Source organism: Coturnix japonica, chromosome 3 (assembly GCF_001577835.2).
Source record: "Coturnix japonica isolate 7356 chromosome 3, Coturnix japonica 2.1, whole genome shotgun sequence".
NCBI classification, from domain to species: domain Eukaryota; kingdom Metazoa; phylum Chordata; class Aves; order Galliformes; family Phasianidae; genus Coturnix; species Coturnix japonica.
The window spans coordinates 30,530,976-30,549,726 of NC_029518.1; the positions used below are offsets into that span (position 1 = coordinate 30,530,976).

The 18,751-nt window shown below is 42.9% G+C and overlaps 2 protein-coding genes across 3 annotated transcripts in view; one reads left to right on the forward strand and one right to left on the reverse strand.

The window, feature by feature from the left end:
- CNST (consortin, connexin sorting protein) overlaps positions 1-10,362 on the reverse strand; it is a 46,076-nt gene extending 35,714 nt beyond the window's left edge. The window contains exons 1-2 of one of the 2 annotated variants that reach the window (XM_015857593.2): positions 10,141-10,362; positions 7,858-7,968 (exon numbers count right to left, since the gene is read on the reverse strand). The gene's annotated coding sequence lies outside the window, so the exon portion shown is untranslated. The remainder of the gene's footprint in view (positions 1-7,857; positions 7,969-10,140) is intronic. The other variant, XM_015857594.2, reaches the window with a different exon arrangement.
- A 54-nt stretch (positions 10,363-10,416) lies between these two features.
- Positions 10,417-18,486, forward strand: TFB2M (transcription factor B2, mitochondrial). The gene is made up of 8 exons (XM_015857597.1): positions 10,417-10,738; positions 11,569-11,657; positions 12,412-12,565; positions 12,926-13,074; positions 14,845-14,934; positions 15,510-15,572; positions 16,013-16,164; positions 17,454-18,486. Exons 1-8 carry the CDS (start codon positions 10,432-10,434, stop codon positions 17,638-17,640), a joined length of 1,191 nt encoding a protein of 396 aa, XP_015713083.1. The 5' UTR covers positions 10,417-10,431; the 3' UTR covers positions 17,641-18,486.
- Positions 18,487-18,751: the final 265 nt, after the last annotated feature.

The following is an 18,751-nucleotide window of genomic DNA, read 5'->3' on the forward strand; positions in this document are numbered from 1 at the left end:
GACAGTCACCCAGCTGGAAAGTAGCTCTGCAAAAATGGCCTGGAGGTCCCTGCAGGCAGCAATTGATCACCAGCCAGCAAGATGCCTTTATGAAAAAGATGCCAGCAGCATCTTGGGCTGCATTACTGATAAGCAAGTCAAGGGAGGTGAACCTTCCTCTCTACTCAGCACTGGTGAGACACATCTTGCTGAGTCCAGTCCTCGGTTTACCTCTAGCACAAAAATATGGACATATTGAAGCAGCTCCAGGACAGGGCCAAAGTGAGGATTAAGAGTCTGGAGCATCTATCAGAGGAGGCTGAGAGAGCTGTAATTGTTCAGCCTGCAAAGGCTCGGAAAAACTTTATCAACACATATAAATACAAAATGAGAAAGTAAAGGAGATGTGTCAGACTCTTCTCAGAGTCTCTCAGAGAAAGCACAAGAGGCAACTGACACAAGCTAAATATAAGAAACACTAAGCATAAAAATTAGATTCACTAATAAGGGTGATTGAACATTGGAAAGGTGTTACCCAGAATAGGTTGTGGAGCAGCCATCCTTGGAGATATTCAAAGCCCAACTGGACAGAGTCCTGACCAATCCACTCCTCTTTCTTCACTACATCAAGTACTCTGACCCTCTGTGACTGCCCTCACCACTTGTCCTGACACAACTTGTTAGTATTCCTGAGTTTATTTCTAAAACACTTTGTTCTTAACACAACAGAAATGTTGAAGTAACAGTTGCCAGGAAGTGTGCTAAAATAACTTCTAGTAGTCAACCAACCCCTATTAGCAGAAGTTTACTTCTCCACTCAGGTATTCTTGGGTCACTCCATCACATACCATTCTACTGGTTCAGCAGGAGTGGCAAGACATGGGCAGCTACACCTGCCCTTAGATAATACTTCAATGAGCACATGCTCTGTGAAGGTTAGGAATTGGAATGACTGTGTGCCAGGTGCTTTCAGAATGAATGTTCTAAGAGTTCCTTGTAAGCACACAGAGGCTGATGAGCCACCAGCAACCGGGCAATGCAAAAGCAAAGTCAGTACAGCTCATTTTCTGCTTCCAACCCGAAGAGCTTGTTAGCCATTTCCAGCCATACCAGTCCAACAAAAAAGTACTGCCTTTCCTATAACATATGTGCATCTTAAAAGAAACAACAACAAAACTCAGTCTAGGAGATTAATGAATTGTACACTGAAGTAGGAAAGATGCAAATTGTATTTTTCTTTGGCAAACTAACAAAAGAAACAGCTTTCCTCAAGTATCAGAAAGACAAGGAAGGGATCTCAAGAGGAGATGCCCATCTGGAGAATGTATCTGTCCATAAGAGGGATATTCCTTATTCAAGCCCCTTTCTCTTCAGGAGTTAAATGAGAACAGAACTGAACTATTCCTGCAAGAATGAGAACCAGAATATATTTGTTATAGACATACACACAACAGTAACATTTATTGATGGTAACTGTTCCTAATCATTTGAAACAACAACAAAAACAAAGGAAAAAAAGCCCAAACACCACATTAACCTTGAAAGGTTTACTTCTTACTCTTCCTAGCACATGAAATAGTAATTATTGCTGCCCCACCCAGCTCATGGATTGAATGGTACATCAGATAAAAGAGGTTAAAGTGCACTGCCCAAAGCTAACGAGGAATTAGTTTTATCAGCAATAATTAAAAACCAGGATGTCCTGTGATGTCCTACCACTGTTTTGCTTCTATCAGTAAACAACTGCTCTTCCTTTCAACAGCTATCACTAAAAAAACAGAAACATTTAAACAAGTAGTTTCCTATTAGATTGCAAAATGAGGAAAATATGCTTTTGACAAGTGACATTTTATATAGAGGAAGTTAACATTTTGATAGAAAATACTGAGTCATTTCCTTCTAACACATGGCTAAAATGACAGTCCTCTAGCTGAAACACTGGATAGCCTCTGCAGCCTGAGCATGCCAACTTTTCTTGGTTTACAGTGTTACACTGTTACACAACTGCTACACACATTAAGGCAATTGGCGTATGCAATCACTATGACTGTAGCATAAATCCAAAATAGGATGGAAAGCACTTGCTAAGCGGCTAACAGATAACATCTACATTGAAGAAATTAGTTATGTGCTGGCTTGAATACGGACAGTACCTATATTACAGAAATACCCTGCCATATGCTTCTTATTGAAGTAAACCAACTTCCATTTTAAAGAGGCCATACTCTTCAGTGTTCACTGTCACATAGTTTGTATAATTCCAACAACTTTCTTAGTTGCTCACTTTTGTGGTATGTGTACCACAAGTTCCTTCCATCAATCCTTACTAAGGGAACAGCACCTTAAATACGGTTGTTTGGAGGAAAAAATGGAATATTTGAGGTAAAAGTTTTAGAGGGAAAGGGACAACACAACATGCGGTAACAGTTAGTCAGCCTAGAAAGGCTGCCATATGAACAAGCAAGCAGGCTGTCTAGAGATGCGGATTCACCACCTTCTTAAAGAAGAAATTAAGCAAGACCCAATTTTGAGGACAGGAAAAAAAGATAGCACCTAGGATTAAGGGAATTTAATTTTCTTTATTGTAGCAAGGCTTTTGTCTCTTGTTTTCATATACATTTATTACTATTTTTAATACAATAGTTTATACTATACTAATAGTTTAGCAAGTCCTAGAGGAAGACAAAAAGCATTTTCATTCTGCTAAAAAGGAAATTGACTTTCAAAAATGGCATCTTTACAGAGTTGAGGCTTTTGCCTCTTGAAAAAAATAAAAAGAAAAAAAGTAAAACAGCAGAAAATGTACTATTGCAAACTAATGTCTGCATGCATGTGTAGCAGAAATGCTAAGTCAGGGCTTGAACCAGTGATTGAGCACCTGATGGGAAGGTGGGGCCAACTCAGTGGTTGCATGCAACTGAGTGACCCAAAGGAGTGGAGTCAGAATCCACCCCTTCCCAGGCCTCATTTCAGGGCTGGCAGTAGAGGTGAGGACATCTCTTGGTGGAGATCCCTGCCTGAGGTTATCAAAAGTAAAGCAGCTCTTTTCCTTTATTTCTGTGGCTGTTGCATTTGGGCTCTTTCTCATTTGTTATAGCCAAAGACTCTGCCACCCTGCTATTATCGCAGTACTTTCTATCCCATTATAGCATTACAGCAGGTAAGATGATTGATTTTTATTTAATGAACAATTATTTATTTCCAATGTGAAGATGTAATGAAGGAGAGAAAACAATGCAGTAGCCGGTTCCTTTGAGAAAGTGCCATTTCTCTACAACTGCTTGCTCTGCATTGTATTTTATGTCCAATACTTAATGGTTGGAATGCTTCTGTTTCTAAAGAAGGGAAGGAAAAAAAAAAAGCATATAAATACTTCAATTTTACAACCTGACATTCCTGCAGGAAAAATACTGCCATGCTGTGAGCACAGGCTCATTAGTGGTTTACCATTTCACAAGATAGCCTTAGGTACAATCCCATTACTGGGTAGCCTAGCTCTAAGAGAATCTCATTAACTTCCTTCTGACTGTGTTCAGTTTGCCCTATGTCCTGATTTGAAATCAGGTACTAGACATAAAAAATATCTTCCTGCATGAATTTTGCTTCCATTTCAGATACATGATTTAGGAGGTCTCTCTCTCCTCAAACATTCCAGTATTCTCCAAGTTGCTTGGAGTAGCTCATCTAATATCTGAATTCACAAAATGTCTGAGCATGAGCAGCTTGGTGGTTTGGTACTTTCTGACACTGAAGCAGTACTTCAGGTTGATGATCCTCATGTCTGTGCCTGAGAAGATAATAAAGCAGATACTCCTGGAAACTAGGCTAAGGTATGTGCCAGATGAGAAGGGGATCTAAGACAACCAGTGCAGCTTCACCAAGGGAAGATCACGTCTGACCCATCTGGTGGACTTCTGTGACAGAGTGACAGCACTAGTGGACAACAGAAGAGTAACTGATATTTACCTGGACTTTTGCAGAACCCTTGATATAGTCTCACACCACAGCCTCATCTCTAAATTAGAAATATATAGCTTAGAAAAGGGGGGGAGGTTATTCAGCACTGGTTGGATGGTCACAGCCAGAGGGTTGGGCTACCTGTATCCTACATCCAGGTAAAAGTCAGGGACAAGTGGTGTCCTTTGGGGTCTGTCTTGGGTATGGTGCTCTTTAACATCTTTATCAACGACATATTTAATGGGATTGAGTGCACCCTGGGCAAGCTTGCTGATGACACCAAGCTGTGTGATGCAGATGATACAACAGAAAGGAGGGATGCTATTTGGCAAGACCTGGACAGGCTTGAAAAGTGGGTCCATGCAAAACTAATGATGTTTAACAATGCCAAGTGCAAGTTACTGTACCTGGGTTGAGGCAACCCCACGTATCTCTATAGACTGGGAGGAGATCTCCTTGAGAGCAGCACTGTGGGGGTTCTGGTGGATGAAAATCTGGACATGAGTCAGCAGTGTGCTCTTGCATCCTGGAAGGCCGATAGTATCACAGGCTGCATCAGAAGATGGTAGCAAATGGAGAGAAAGATGACTGTCCTCCTCTATTCTGTCCCTCTGAGGCCCTATCTGGAGTACTGCACCCAGGCCTGGAGCTGGAAGAAAAGGCTCCAGTCTCACTGTGGCCTCCCAGTAGAAGGGAGCTTATAAACAAGATGAATATGGACTATTTATATTATTTGGGAAATGATTTCAAACTAAAAGAGGGGAGATTCAGCTTAGATATTAGGTAGGAATTTTTTACTCAAAGGGTGGTGAGTCACTGGAACAGGATGCCTATAGAAGTTACCTGGAAGTGTTCAAGGCCAGGCTGGATGGGTCCCTGGGCAGCTTGATCTTGTGGGTGGGGAAAGGTAGGGAGGGAGGAACTAGATGACCTTTAAAGTTTCTTTCAACCTAAGCTGCTCTATGATCTTTACGCTTTTAAAGAGCTGGAATAATGTGGTTTTGAGAGGAAGTTCTAGATGCTATTTTCAACTTCTAAACTTCCCAGTCACACTGCTTATTCACTGCTTTGGTAAACAATGATAAACATATGCTGCTGGGCATAACCTACTCTTCCAAATGTACCATTAGTACAAGTATGTCTCAGTCACCAGCCAAATACAAGATGTTTGTCTGGGAACAAATAATATGTTATTAGAACATATGAAATTTTCATCCAATTTCTTTCAAACAAACAAGCTTTTTCAGCACTTGAGATACAAAATGATGATCCTCTTCAGTATGTGAGAAGTTTTCGATTTCAAGTTTTACTAGGCTTTACTTATTCTCATACATAAGATGGGACCTCACCATTAGCTAGAAGGGTGATTAGGAGCCTGAAACATCTCCCTTATGAAAAAAGAGGTGGAGAGACCTGGGACCATTCAGCCTGGAGAAGACTGAGAGGGGATCTAATCAGTGCTTACAAATATCTAAAGGGCCAGATGGGGCCAGGCTCTTTCCACTGGTGCCTGCTGACAGGACAAGAGGTAACAGGCACAAACTGGAAAACAAGAAGTTCCACATGAACATCAAAGTAACTTTACTCTGAGGGTAACAGGGCACTGGAACAGGCTGCCCAGAGGTTTTGTGGAGTTCCTCCTATGGAACTATCCTGTCCTATGGCGACATGAGACCCACCTGGACTCTTTCCATATAACCTGCTGTAAGGAATCTGCTTTAGCAGGTGTGTTGGACTAGATGATATTCAGAGGTCCCTTCCAACCCCTTCTGTGATTTGATATGCTAATTTTGTCTTGTCTGAAGCAAAACAACTAAACATATCAGGGGTATTAAGGTGGTGGAACAGAGTAGGAGAATGGAGAACTCTCATTGCTGCAGCACTTTTAAAAGGAGTCTATACAAACACTGGCCAGGGAAAAATTACATGCATATTTGACAACTACATCACTTCTCCTCTGTACTTCCTTTATAAGTTAGCAAAGCATTTTCAAAGATGTTTACAGTCATACAATAGAAAGATAAATAAGTAATAAAGGATTAAAAATAAACATGACAAAAATAAGCATGACAAACTCTTGAGTAAGATAGCATTGTCAAAGTATTGAAACTAAAGACTTTTGAGGGTATACACAGGCAAACCAGGTTTGGTGAATCTGAGAGTGCAGAATGTGCTGATGTGTATATCAGGATTCAATGACAAGGAATTCTGAGATAAGTAAGCAGCAGATGCGTTTATTTGAATGCTTTATTCCTTGTCTACGAAGGTTTAAAGAGCACTTCTTTTTTTGCATGCACACAAAAACTATTTGCAGTAAACTTAATGCGGATGAAAGATGCCAGATTGATAGCCCTAGGGACTGAGTCTCTCTGTATACAGAGAACAGATATAGCACAGAGTGAAAAAAGTTGTACCCCTGCCAGAATGCCATACAATACACAGCTTATGCAACAGCCTTCACACGACAGAACCCTTTGCCACTGCACTGAAAATGTTAAAAATACCGCTGCTTAGTGTTCATTACAAGGCAAAATATGATGTGGACGCTGTTACTAACATCTGCAGGGACAATTCAAGCCATCAGCTCCTTTAAAAATGTTTATTTTTGAGCTGAATGGCTCTGTTGTCAGCTGTGAACTTTGCTGCGCTGTTTGACAGGCTGAAAAGTCAAACTGCACCGGCTATGAAAACAATTATTAAACGGGGTGTTATCCCAACAGAAAAATACCAAAGAAAAGTGGTTTAACGGAGTTTTTTCAAGTAAGTTTATGGTCACATACATGACCAGACACCTACTGCTCAGAAATGATCTCAGAATAACTTAATTGCTTCACTTAATTAGTACCTAGGAACTCTCCGGTGATCTGCATAGTTCATCTAGCTCATTTTAAAGGTCAGTAATTCCCAATTAATCAGGTTTTATATGTTTGTAATGCTAGGCTGGAAGCTACATTGTCACACTTAGCAGGTCAGCTTCTAAGGAACCTCAGACTCTTGCTAATAATTGCTTGCTAATAATTTGGCTAAACAGCAAAAAAACCCCAAACTGAATCCCTCAAATCCAAGAGCTCAGCCATTTTCCCACTGTCAACTGATTACATGTAAAATAGCAATAAGTCAAGGTTTATAAAGCACAGTGGCTCCAAATGTAAAATTACTGATCTCATTATAAGGAACACTTTTATTTAGTAGGAAGATTTCCAACACAGAAAGTTTGTTACCCACTGGTTGCATCTTAAACCAAACTGTGGCACAGAGTTAAATACAACCGCATCTCCAGGGACCTTTTTTGGTGCATGTATGGCTTTGCAATGGAGGGGCGGTGATGACAACGGATGATGAGTGCAGATGCTTACAGCACTTCCGAAGATCTCTCTTACCACTCGTCCATCATTTTCCTTGGTCACCATCCAAAGTATTACAATAAGATTAACAAAGCAGGGCGAGCAAAGTGCAAGTGAAAACAACAATTCAGTGACACTCTGCATCTAAGCAAGGCATGGAGTTATTTCTGTCAATATAGAACTTTGCAGATAAAAGTAAATGCAAAAGACATTTAGAACCATTGAGAAGAAAAGCATCCCTCTACTGATCTCCTTGACCCACAAAAGTAATGAGCTCTTTTGGCTGTAACAGGCTGGAATGCTTCTGATTCCTCCTCTATTTGAAGAAACAATAATTAGGAGGAAACAATTTCAGAGCAACCAACAATGATGTGAAATTACAAAGACATATGGCCCTATGACGTAAGCCTGGACGTTCAAATATTTGTTTGTGGTAATAGCTAGATTAGAAAATAGAAGTCGTGTGATCAGCTGTTAACTTACAAATAACCCCAACTTGATTGACTCTGGGATATACATTAGTGTATTAAACTACTTTCTGCATTGTAATTTTAAATGAGAGATGTACAAAGCTTACCATTTTCCTAAGGATTCAGTGTTTTTTCAAGGATGATGACCAGGTCAGAAAGAGGTAGTCACGTTGTCCTCTATGCATGCAAGTTTTGGTATATTTATATAGGGTAAGCTCCTTTATGAGGGGGAAAAAAAAGACAACCATAAATGTATAATGTAGCAATCTGAGGTTAAAAGTAGGCAAGCAATATGCTAAGTTAAATGAAAATATGGAGAAAAAGAAATAGTTCCTGGTATGCGAAGAATGTCAGGGCATAGCTTTGAGTCTCCCTTAGCAAACACTTGGGAACCATCTCAATGACTCTGAACAGCCCATTCAAAGAAGACCCTAATGCTCCCATGTGATCTGAATCATGAAAACATCTATGTTGGAAAAGACCTTTGAAGTCATCAAGTCCAGTCATCAGCCTGACCTACCGAATCCCAGACTGTGACCCTTAGTGTCACATCCACACGCCTCTTAAATACCTGCAGGGATGAGGACTCCTGCAACTCCCTGGACAGTCTTTTCTAATGCCTGGCTGCTCTCTCTTTGAAGAAATTCTTCCTGATACGCAGGCTAACCCTCCCCTGGTGCAACCTGAGGTCACTGACTCATGCCCTGTCTGTTTGTCACCTGAGGAATGAGACCAGCACCCTCCTTGCTGTGACCTCCTTTCAGGCAGCTGCAGGGAGCTCTGAGGTCTGCTCTCAGCCCCCTCGGCTTCAGATTTAAACAGCCACACTTCATCTGGCTGCTCTTTGTGGATCTTGTTTTCTATTCCCCTCCTCACTATTCCCTGCACATGCTCCAGCAACTCAGTGTCCCTTCTGTAGGGACCGAAAACAACATCCGAGCTGTGGTCTCACAGGTAATATGTACAAAGGGACAACTGGATTGGAAACAGATTTTTCCAAAAGTCTTTATTTAGTCTCCAAAGCTGTGGCATAGAAAACGATGGTATAGTAGCTACAGCAAGCCATAGCTTACCATAGAACTTCAACAAGAAATACTGAATTAGGGCATTGCTAACCACACCGTCTAGGAAAACCCAAGTTCCCTTTGATGTTCTGAAGGACCTACAAACTACAAAATTAACAGACTAATTAGCGAGAGAGGAAAAAAAGCTATTTAAAACACAACGTCCAGTTTAAAAATGGATCGAAGCCGATCCCATCATCCCGTCTATTTCCCTTCAGGAAAACTATTAAATAGTACTCAGTACAAACAGCAGAGTATGTAAAAATAAACTGCGGCTGGGGAGAAGCGCTGCAGTCAGCAAAGGGGCTGCAGGCTTCACCCATCTCAGCCCCTGAGTGCACATGTGGCATACAGAAGATAGGAAAACCACATCTGTGTGTCCCAAGCTCCGTGGGATGGAGATAAGTCAAAAAGAATGATGCTTCGTTCAGCAAGTGGATGAGTGTTCATTTCTTATTTTACCCACTGGGAAACGAGATACGTGAAGACATAGAACTCGCACACAATTACACAGCATGTGGATTTGTGAACCAATGATCTGAAGATGTCTCAGTTCCGCCGTGGCAGATCCCTGTCACCTCCTGCACAACCCACCTGCAGTGGGGGATCCTCACTGTGTCTTGCACGGCCGTCTACCCGCCCCCAGGTGAAGGCAGGACGCGATGAGTCCCACTCAACGCACGTACATTTTTAGGGTATCACTTGGGAAAGCGCCGAGAGGACAGCAGGGCGGATGGGCGCCTCCGGCACTGCCCGGAGCGCGGGCAGCGAGCGGGCAGGCCGCCCCGGGGCCGTGCTCAGCAGCGCTGCGGGCACCTGCTGCGGGCTGCGGGCTGACGGCTGAGCTGCGGCCGGCAACGAGCGCCAAGAGCACCGAGACAACAGCAAGCGAGAGACGCAGCTCCTGGGACGGACATACACATACACACACATACACACAGACATACACATACACACAAACAAACCTGGCGCATCACACACACACGCAGAAGCCCCCCGGCCACAGCCGCCCACCGGGCACGGCCACACCGATCCCGCAGCCGGCGGTGCTGCCCTGCCCGGCAGCTCTCCATGGAGGCTCGGAGCCCCGCGGTGCCCCCGCACCCCCCGCTCCCCGCTGTCTCCCGGCGGCGGCCTCCCCGCTTCCCGTCCCGGCTCCGGTTGCCGTGCGGGGCTCCGCGGTGGCTCCCGCTCTGCCCTCGCCCGCCTGGAGCTGCACGGGGCGATACGGATCCGGCCGCTTCCCCCCGCCCTCTCGCTGCTCCCGGTCTGTCTGTCCGTCCGTCTGTCCGCTCCTCCTCCCGCGGACGAGCCCCCCCAGCTCACCCGGTCTCGGTTGCGGTTCAGACGCCCGCTGAGGGCGGCGAGTGCCGTGCGCCCGGCATAGCGCGGTGTGTGTGCGTGCGTCGGGGAGCGGGGGATCCTGGCTCTCTCCGTGTCGCTCGGCAGCTGCCGGCCGAGCGGGGCTGCCCGCGTACAGAGCACGGCGGCCGGGAGCAGCTCTCGCCGACGGTGGAGCGGAAGGGCGCTAGAGAGGCCGGCCCGAGGCGGAAGTGACGCTCTCCGTTGCCGCGGAGATCGCGGCCGGGGCTGGGAGCGCGGCCGGCGTTGGGCGCCATGCGGGCGGGACGGGCTCTGCCGGGCGCCGCGGGCTGCGGCCGCCTCCTCGTGGCGGGGCTGCGGCCGCTGCTGGGCGGGCCGGGGCCGGGGCCGGGGCCGTGCCGGGTGACGGTACGTCGGGCCGCGGGGCGATGGCCGAGCCCGGGGCTGCGGGTGCCGCAGGCGGCCGAGGCGGAGCAGCTGGTCCTGCGGGCCGGCGGCCCCTGCGGCCGCTTCATCGCCTGTCCGCAGCTGGCGCGCACCGTGCAGCGCTGCCTGCAGGACGGCTCCGGCCCGCAGCCCGTCGTGCTGGAGTGCGCGCCCGGTAAGCTCACCTACGGTACTGCCCCAGCCGCAATGAGCCTTAGCGGGCCCCGGTGACCTTGCGGGGTCAATGCGGGCTGCGGGAGAGGAGCGGGGCTCCGCCGCTCCCTGCCCGGTTCCCGTGTGTGCTGCTCTGGGGCCGTTCCGGGGCGGGCAGTGCGGGAGGCCGAGCTGCTCGTGGGGTGTAGATGTGGCATTTCGGTTGTGCAGAGCTCTGGGGGGAGCCTGAGTGTTTGCTTGAGACTCGAGTCACTGATGTTAAACAGTTTCCTATCAAGTAGGGGTTGAAATCCTCCTCTGGGTGATGCGCTACGTCTTTTAAGCTGCCTCTGCATAGCTACGGACTGCGGGCCCTTCACAGAGCTCAGCCTCTGCAGTTACCTGATGGTTTTACACTCGCAAATCTGGTCAGCCCTTCCATCCCCTTACAGGGGGGACGTGACGAGCTTCACAGAGAGTATTGTGGTGCTCCTGTTCGTTGTAGGGGAGCTGGACTAGGTGGCCTTCAGAGATCCCTTCCAACTCTAAGGATTCAGTGATTCTCTTTTGCCCATATAAATACCATGGGTGAGGTTTCAAAGTGTGTTTCAGTTGGCAAAAGAAAAAGCAGGGGAAAAACTTGAGATAGGCCTGTTCTTGTAGTGTAATGCAGTGATTAATCAGAGGAAGGCTACATGTAAATGTGTTTTCTAGTTCTTTTGGAGCATGCTTAGGTAATGTGAGCTATCTCCTTAATGAAGGTGACGTGCTTCAGGGGCTGTGTTGAGAAAACCAAGTGGAAAATCACTTCAAAAGATAAATGCTTTTTTTTTTTTTTTTTTGTCCTTTCAGGTCCTGGAGTCTTGACCCGGACTCTGCTCAATGCAGGTCTCAGAGTGGTAGCTCTAGAATATCACCCAACTTTCCTTTCCAAACTACAGGTACGTATCTGATATGGTATCCCGTCTCTAAGACTGAATAGGGAGGACATGAACTTAGAAATGAGTAGTAACTGTTGAATCAAAAAGGAACTAGCTAGCAATCATTACCTGAAACGGCTGAAATGATGCTGAGTGTTATTAAGTACTGTGTGGTTTTACATGTTCAATAACAGTCTGTTTTATAACCAGTTCATCTGACATCTTGTGTATGTATGAACTCATTCAAGTTCATTGTCTGTCTGTGAATAGTTCCGTATATAAATTAGAGGCTAACATCAAAATCCTGTTTAAGCAGAATGTCTGTATGTGGCATTCAAAAATCTATAAAGGTAGCATTGGTTATTCTCATTATCTCACAGTATTATTTTAATCTGTTCTGCTGTTGGCTGGCAATACTGCAACCCGGACAGGTGTTGCCTCTTCATATTTGGCGTGGTCTCAAATGCTCTCAGACACAGAGGCTTAGAATTTGCACTGTGTGGTTTGTGTTACAATAGAGATGAGGAAGCTAAGACTTTCACCCATTTTATAATGTGCACTAAAGTCATATTTTATGCACGATTCTCTGCATGTATGAAGATTTCAGTATTAAATCGCTAAATGTAGTGGTTTGTACAGATACTTATTACTCATCTGGGGATAGTTCTAAAGCTCCAGTTGAGCAGCACTTGAGTAATTTTTTGTCTGGGCTTAGTATTCAGTAAGGCAGCTTACTGCATCCACATTGCTTCAACTGAAACTTAATTTGGTTTAGTCCTTAGAGAATAGCCTGGATGGACAATTAAAGGTAATTTACGGTGATTTCTTCAGACTGGATCCTTTGGTTACTGGAGCAGTGAAACCACCTGCTGTGTGTTCTGACAAACTTTTTGAGGCCATGGGTATAGCAGCAGTTCCTTGGACAGCAGGTACGTGTTACAAATATATTTGAAGGGTACATAGGTGTTTTGGTGAGGTCTTTGGGATGTGCTTGAGATATCTGTCCTGTTTTAACATACTTGTTGGATTCGTGGATGTTTATGGTTCTTTATAGCTTCAAGAGATGGCAAAATGAAGTCTCAGTTATTTGTCATAATAAAGATTTAGTCTAATGCTGACAAGGCTTAGCTTTGAATAAAGCTTGAATTTGATTTGTTCTTGAATAAAATAAGCAGACAGATGTCTTTTTTTTCCCCCTTATTGTGTTATAAGCTACACATTAATATTAATGAGATTATCCAGTACCTGTTGTAAAATTTTAAAGACACTTTTACACACTATTGAAACAGATGTACCTGTGAGAATTTTTGGCATCTTTCCGCAAAGAAAGGAGAGGAACACACTTTGGAGGCTACTTTTTATCCTGTATGAATGCAGTTCCATCTACAGATATGGAAGAGTAGAACTCAATGTCTTTATAAGTGAAAAAGAATACAAGGTATGTGCAAGAGATTTTAAAGGTAGTAGAGAAAAAGTGGTGCTTTGGAGAGCACCAGAACGTTGCATAGTCGACCTTTGTGCTGGGGAATTCTTTTTCCTGGCAGAATTTACAACATATGCAGAAAAAAAGGAAAGGTCTGTTGTCATTTAACCATAAATCCTTCAAATGTGTAGGGCTGGTCCGTGTGAAGGATATTCAGCAGCAGCAGAGTTGCTTTCTGTTGTAACAACTTTGGTGCTGGCAGCCTTTGGTGCTTGTGCAACAAAATGTTTTGCAAGTTGCAGCTAGTAGCCAATGAAGAGGGACTTCAAAAGGCCTCTTGAAGAGGATACAGAATTACTAGATAGCAAGCTGAACTTCACGTCCTCTTGAGCTGACTTCAGTACGGAAACAAACTGAGTCAAAATGTGAATGATTTACACACCTTTTTAATGGAAGTTGTGTACACTAAGCTGGAGAGTAGCTTTCTTGGTTATGTATTCATAATTGGTGCTGTCCCAGTCTTTTAGCACTGTACTTGCTGACAATAGCAGGACTAGGGGAAATGGATCCAAGTTGAAGGAGGGAAGATTTACGTTGGAGTTAGGGGAAGTTCTTCACTAGGAGATGGTTAGGCCCTGGAACAGGCTTGCCCGGGAGGGTTGTGGATGGCCCCGTCCTGGAGTGTTCAAGCCAGGTTGCGACGGGCCTCGGCAACCTGATCTAGTAAAGGTGTATGTTTGGTGGCCCTGCCAGGCAGGGGGTTGGAGCTTCATGATCCTTGAGGTCCCTTCCAACCCGGGTCATTCTGTGATTCTGTGTACTTCTAGTTTGAGGCTACTTTTTATGAAGCAGGTTCATAAAGCACTAAACTTTGATTACCTTGAGGTAAGGAAAGACTTTGAGATATGCCTACACAGGCTGTATTGTTTAACACCCTTCTGGAAAAAAATTGAAGTCTTGAGTATATTTATCTGCACAATGACAGATTGGACACTGCTGAAACACCAGCCTGTTATTTTTCTAACGACCAGACTTCTGGGCAAAGAATTATGAGTCTTAAATAAGTTTTGAGAACCAAAGTAAGAGCGGTGAGAACCTTCCTTTAGTGGGCTCCTCTGGTTCTCACCAAAAACTTCTCTGGTTTTTGGTGGAGGGGGGGAGCTGGTTGTGTGTCAGAGCTTTCTAAATATTTTATGAGAAGTTAAATCTCTCTGTTATGGCTTCTTTCTTTGACCTATTTGAACATAACCATGAGAGTTTTCTTTTTGTGGTGGGTTTTGTTGTTGTTTTTGCTTTTTAACACTTAAGTGTTGTCAAATCTGTGCTGCTGTAATATCAGAATGACTGCAAGCTGCTTAATGGTCAGCTTGGCTTACTGTGTATTTTATTGGGAATATTCTCTTACCAATGTGAAAGAACTCAAGCTGTAAGCTCCACCTCTGTTGCAGTTTTAAAACAAAATATGACCCCTGTTTCTCCTCTGTATGAAACTCGACTGTGCTTTGCAAGGAGCCAGGAAGTACAAGCTGGAAATTCCTACACAGCTCAGTTATCCAAATAATTACTAGAGAGAAATACTTGGACTGCCAGAATGGTTTCTAATTGTGCTTTCTAGTAAGACATATTAAAATAGCGCAGATTTGAGGCCTCATGTAGCTTCACCTTGGAATTTTAGATTTAGCTCTGAAGTTCTTGCCACTTGTTAAAATGATGGGGATTTTACTTGGATGAGGAAGTTATCTTGTTTTTCGAAATAAAAATGTTCTTGCTTTGTATTTTTGTTAGGTATTAACAGCAAAACCTGGGGAAATGAGAACTTACCAGGCACTTTCTGTGCTTTGGCAAGTGGGATGTGACATCCAGCTACTGCACATGGTAAATTTTTTGTACTGACTGAACATGATTTAATGCTATGATTGTGTATGCAGAAAGGAATCTGTACCTGTTTTGCTATTGTAAACTAAAAGGAAGCTAATTTGACTTTTAGATTAGTCTGAGAACTACTGAAGACTGGGGTATAGAAGGCTCTTTTCAGTCTTGCTAGGTGTTGTGTGAGACTCAGGCTGCTCTTTCAGTCACACAGTCTGCTTTTCCTGTCTTCTGTATTTTGACTTCATTCATGCTTTTCCCTTCCTGAACTGCTTTCAGTAGAAATAATATTTTCTGTTTCTCTGCTTCTCATGCAATGAAGGCCTGCTTCTCCCATTAGTCAACAAGTACCGTACCTTATCAAATGCATTATAGTTTAGTTTGAAGAAGCTTAAGGACCTGTTGTATAGGCATGCACTGCTCTTACACTGTCTTCCATGAATGCGCTTATAGCTGATTCTGGAGTGAAGCTGTTGAATAAAGTTGGAGTACATTTCTAATTTGCTAGGATTGATGATAAATGTTTTTCTACATTGTCACAAAGCACTTCAATTACGTAATGTGTTTTCTCCCTCTCTAAGGAACCCTGGTCATCATTTCTAACCAATCTGAAAAATGGGCGACTGGCAATTCCAAGGAGCACCGTAAGAGCTTTGTTTTGCTTTTTCTTTTAGAGACCCAACTAATCCACTTCCATTATAAGTTAAAAGTAACTTTACGACAGATCACACAGATCTCTTTTGATTGCAAACAGTGTATTTTTTAACAAGTGTTCTAGTTAAAAGTCACAGGTACCATGTGGGTGCATCAGAAGTGTTGTCTGTTTCCACTAAGAACATTAAATCTTTATTTTTGTTTCTTAAGTTGTAGCGTATCTGATTTCTCATGTCCTTTTTGTAAAGCTATTTTAGTTACAGAATGAAATGTTATAGCCTTGCCATCCAATGGAATTACCTTGTTACGGCTTCTAAAATTCCTTCAGAAATGTTATTGCTGGTACAGATGGAGCACTTTATCTAAAATGAAGACAGACGTGGTCTTAAAAGTGAGTTATTTTCAGCGACTTGTTTTGTTTTTCTTGCAGAGGCTGCCAAATGACCATTTATGTTTGGTACGACTGACTCCCCAGCAAAACCTATTTACGGGCGGCTTGAAGCCCGCTAATTCAGCTACCTTTATTTTCATGGTGAAGCAGTGTCTTACTAAGCCCAGGTCTAAGCTTATTGATAGACTAAAGTAAGTATGGAAGAAATACAGTTTTTATACACTTTCTATTTTTTTATGTGTACCTGAAACAGAACCTCTTTATTAATTATCTACACAGAGAATATTTTGTATTTCCAGCCCCGAATACACTATTTTGGGTACTGTTTCTGGTCTTTGCTCACAATTTTGAGGCTTGGCAAGAAGGTAGACAAGTATATAGAGTACAGATTTGCATTAAGTGTCTGTACTTCAAATGTCAGTGAGCTCACATATCTGCAGGAAACCTTCACTCTGTTTAGACATAGTAAAATGTCAAGATTTTGCAAATAAAGAAATTAAAAAGCTGAAGAAGAGGTTTAGATTAGCATTGCTTTGGTGTTTCTTATAATGAAATTAGCCAAAGGTTACTGAAGGTTGAGTAGGGATGTCCTCAAATGGCATTCTGTCACCGAATTAAAAAATCAGTTTTAGAGTTGTTTGCCAATTATGCAGTTCTCTAATTATTCCCTTGGATACAGTATTGGAGCTTTGTTTTATGGTCACTACATTTCTGCTCCCTGTTTGCACTCTCTAAAGAATTGGCTTCATTTGCTGATGAAACTAACATGTCTCACTTGTTGATAGGGGTGTATGGATGTAAGTTTCTAGATAGCTCTTTTTGTTTATCCCCCACAGCACCTAATAAATTCCAGTAACTCATTTAGCAAAGACAAGTGCAAAAAGCTTTAATGGGTTTCCTTCTTAAAGCTCAGTGATGTGCCTGCTTTCCCCTCTGTTTCAGCCAGGAAGTGAACCTTGAAGGCTTTTAATGTACATCTTCTGTATATTTAAATACCTTTTATTGCCTGGGAAATAATTAATGTGTATACACATTTTATAAAAGGTCTAGTTTTCATATAAATGACGTGGAAACAGTTTATAGATCAGTTTATATATAGAAGAAAACACCTGGGAGGTGTAAGCCATGCTAAATCATGCTACACCAAAGCACATCCTTGAAAATAACCTTGGCTTTCATTTCCCAGACATTCAAAAGTCCCCCCCTTTTTTTCTCTGATGCCTGTTGCTGATTTAAGCAGTTTGAGGTAGAGGTGGGTTATGTGGTCTGATATTCTCTGTCCGCTGGTTGCTTTATTTGTTAGTTGCATCTTGTCACAGTAGGAGTTTCTCTCTGTTGGCAGAGTGGATTGAAAATAACTTGTATTATGGGAAGAAGCTGTGGAAGGAAGAAATTGATCTTCAGATTCTTCTTCTTGCTCTTTAATTTTTCACAGGAGCAAGTGCTCCTTTGTGATCGTGGTTTGCTTTGTTTCTTTCAGTTCGTGGAGCTTGGACAATGCTGACAAATTATTGAAAGCTCTAGAAATTCCAAAGTACGTTGAGACGGGTAACGTGTACCCAGAGGACTACAAGCGTCTGTTTTGTGGTTTGCAAAACTCCAGTGTGTTCGCTGAAAGCTGGTTCCATGATGAGGTCTTGGAAAGTATAAGGAACATAAACTTGTGAATCCAAAGCTGCTGTCTTTTGGAAGATCATCGTTGCTTCTGGAAGATTACTGTGATAAATGATTTGAATAAAATCGAGGTATTATTAGCTAGATGACTTCCTGTCCAAACAGGAAAATAAACTTAGCAAGTGAAGAGAGCCCTTCTATATGTGATGAAACGATGAGATTTACAGCTAATTTGGCCACAATCCTATCCAGAATGGACAAACTTTGCATATTCTCCAGGAGCGTATCGGTGACCTGCTGCTTTTGGATGTGCCACTTAAACTGAACTTAGTACTATGCTACTGTGTCTTTACAGCACTTGAAAGAACTAACAGACCAAACAGTGATGTGTGGTTTGTATTTTAGGGCTTGTGATTGGAATGCTCTTTCCCACATTCCCAATATATACGGGTCTATATAACCACTGAATCCCTTCATCATCTTCTCTGAAAACCTTGCAGTCTAAAATAATATATTAAAGCGTGAGTGGTGGGTTAATAAATGCAAGGTAGTGACAACATGGTAAGACATCAACAGAGTTTGGGGTAAAATTGTTATATTTATGGTTAGGCAAAACAAAATAGCTTTTTTTTTTGTTCTTTTGAAAACTTGAAATGACTGAACACTGGGCGGTCTGTTCTAGTTCACCATATGCAAGCACCTGTATTAAGATGGGCTTTAGGTTATTTTTGGTCTGAAATCCAGCTCACCAGTTCATTCGTTGTTGTAGTTGGGAAAAAGAATTTTCTGAGCTGCAACCTTTGCGATATAAATTTGTTTCATATGTATTATGTGTATATAAAACCTTACTTTAAGATGATGTGCTATTAAAATTGTCTTTTTAGCTACGCTCTTCCATACATCAACTTGTTTCTTATTCCTTTCATTGTCTTCACATGTAATTATTCCATTCTTTTCTGACGGTGTTGACAGGCTGTACTGGCTCCATTTTCTCCATTTTTCTCCTCTGGGAGGCTGAGTGAATAAAATGCTTTTTCATGGTGCTATCTACAGGATTTGGACAACAACAATGGAAGCAAGGCTAACAGAGAATTTTATTTCTTAAGTATAGTTGGATGCAGATGTGACAGGCATTCACTTCTTTTTAGAGCTCTGAAAGTCTTT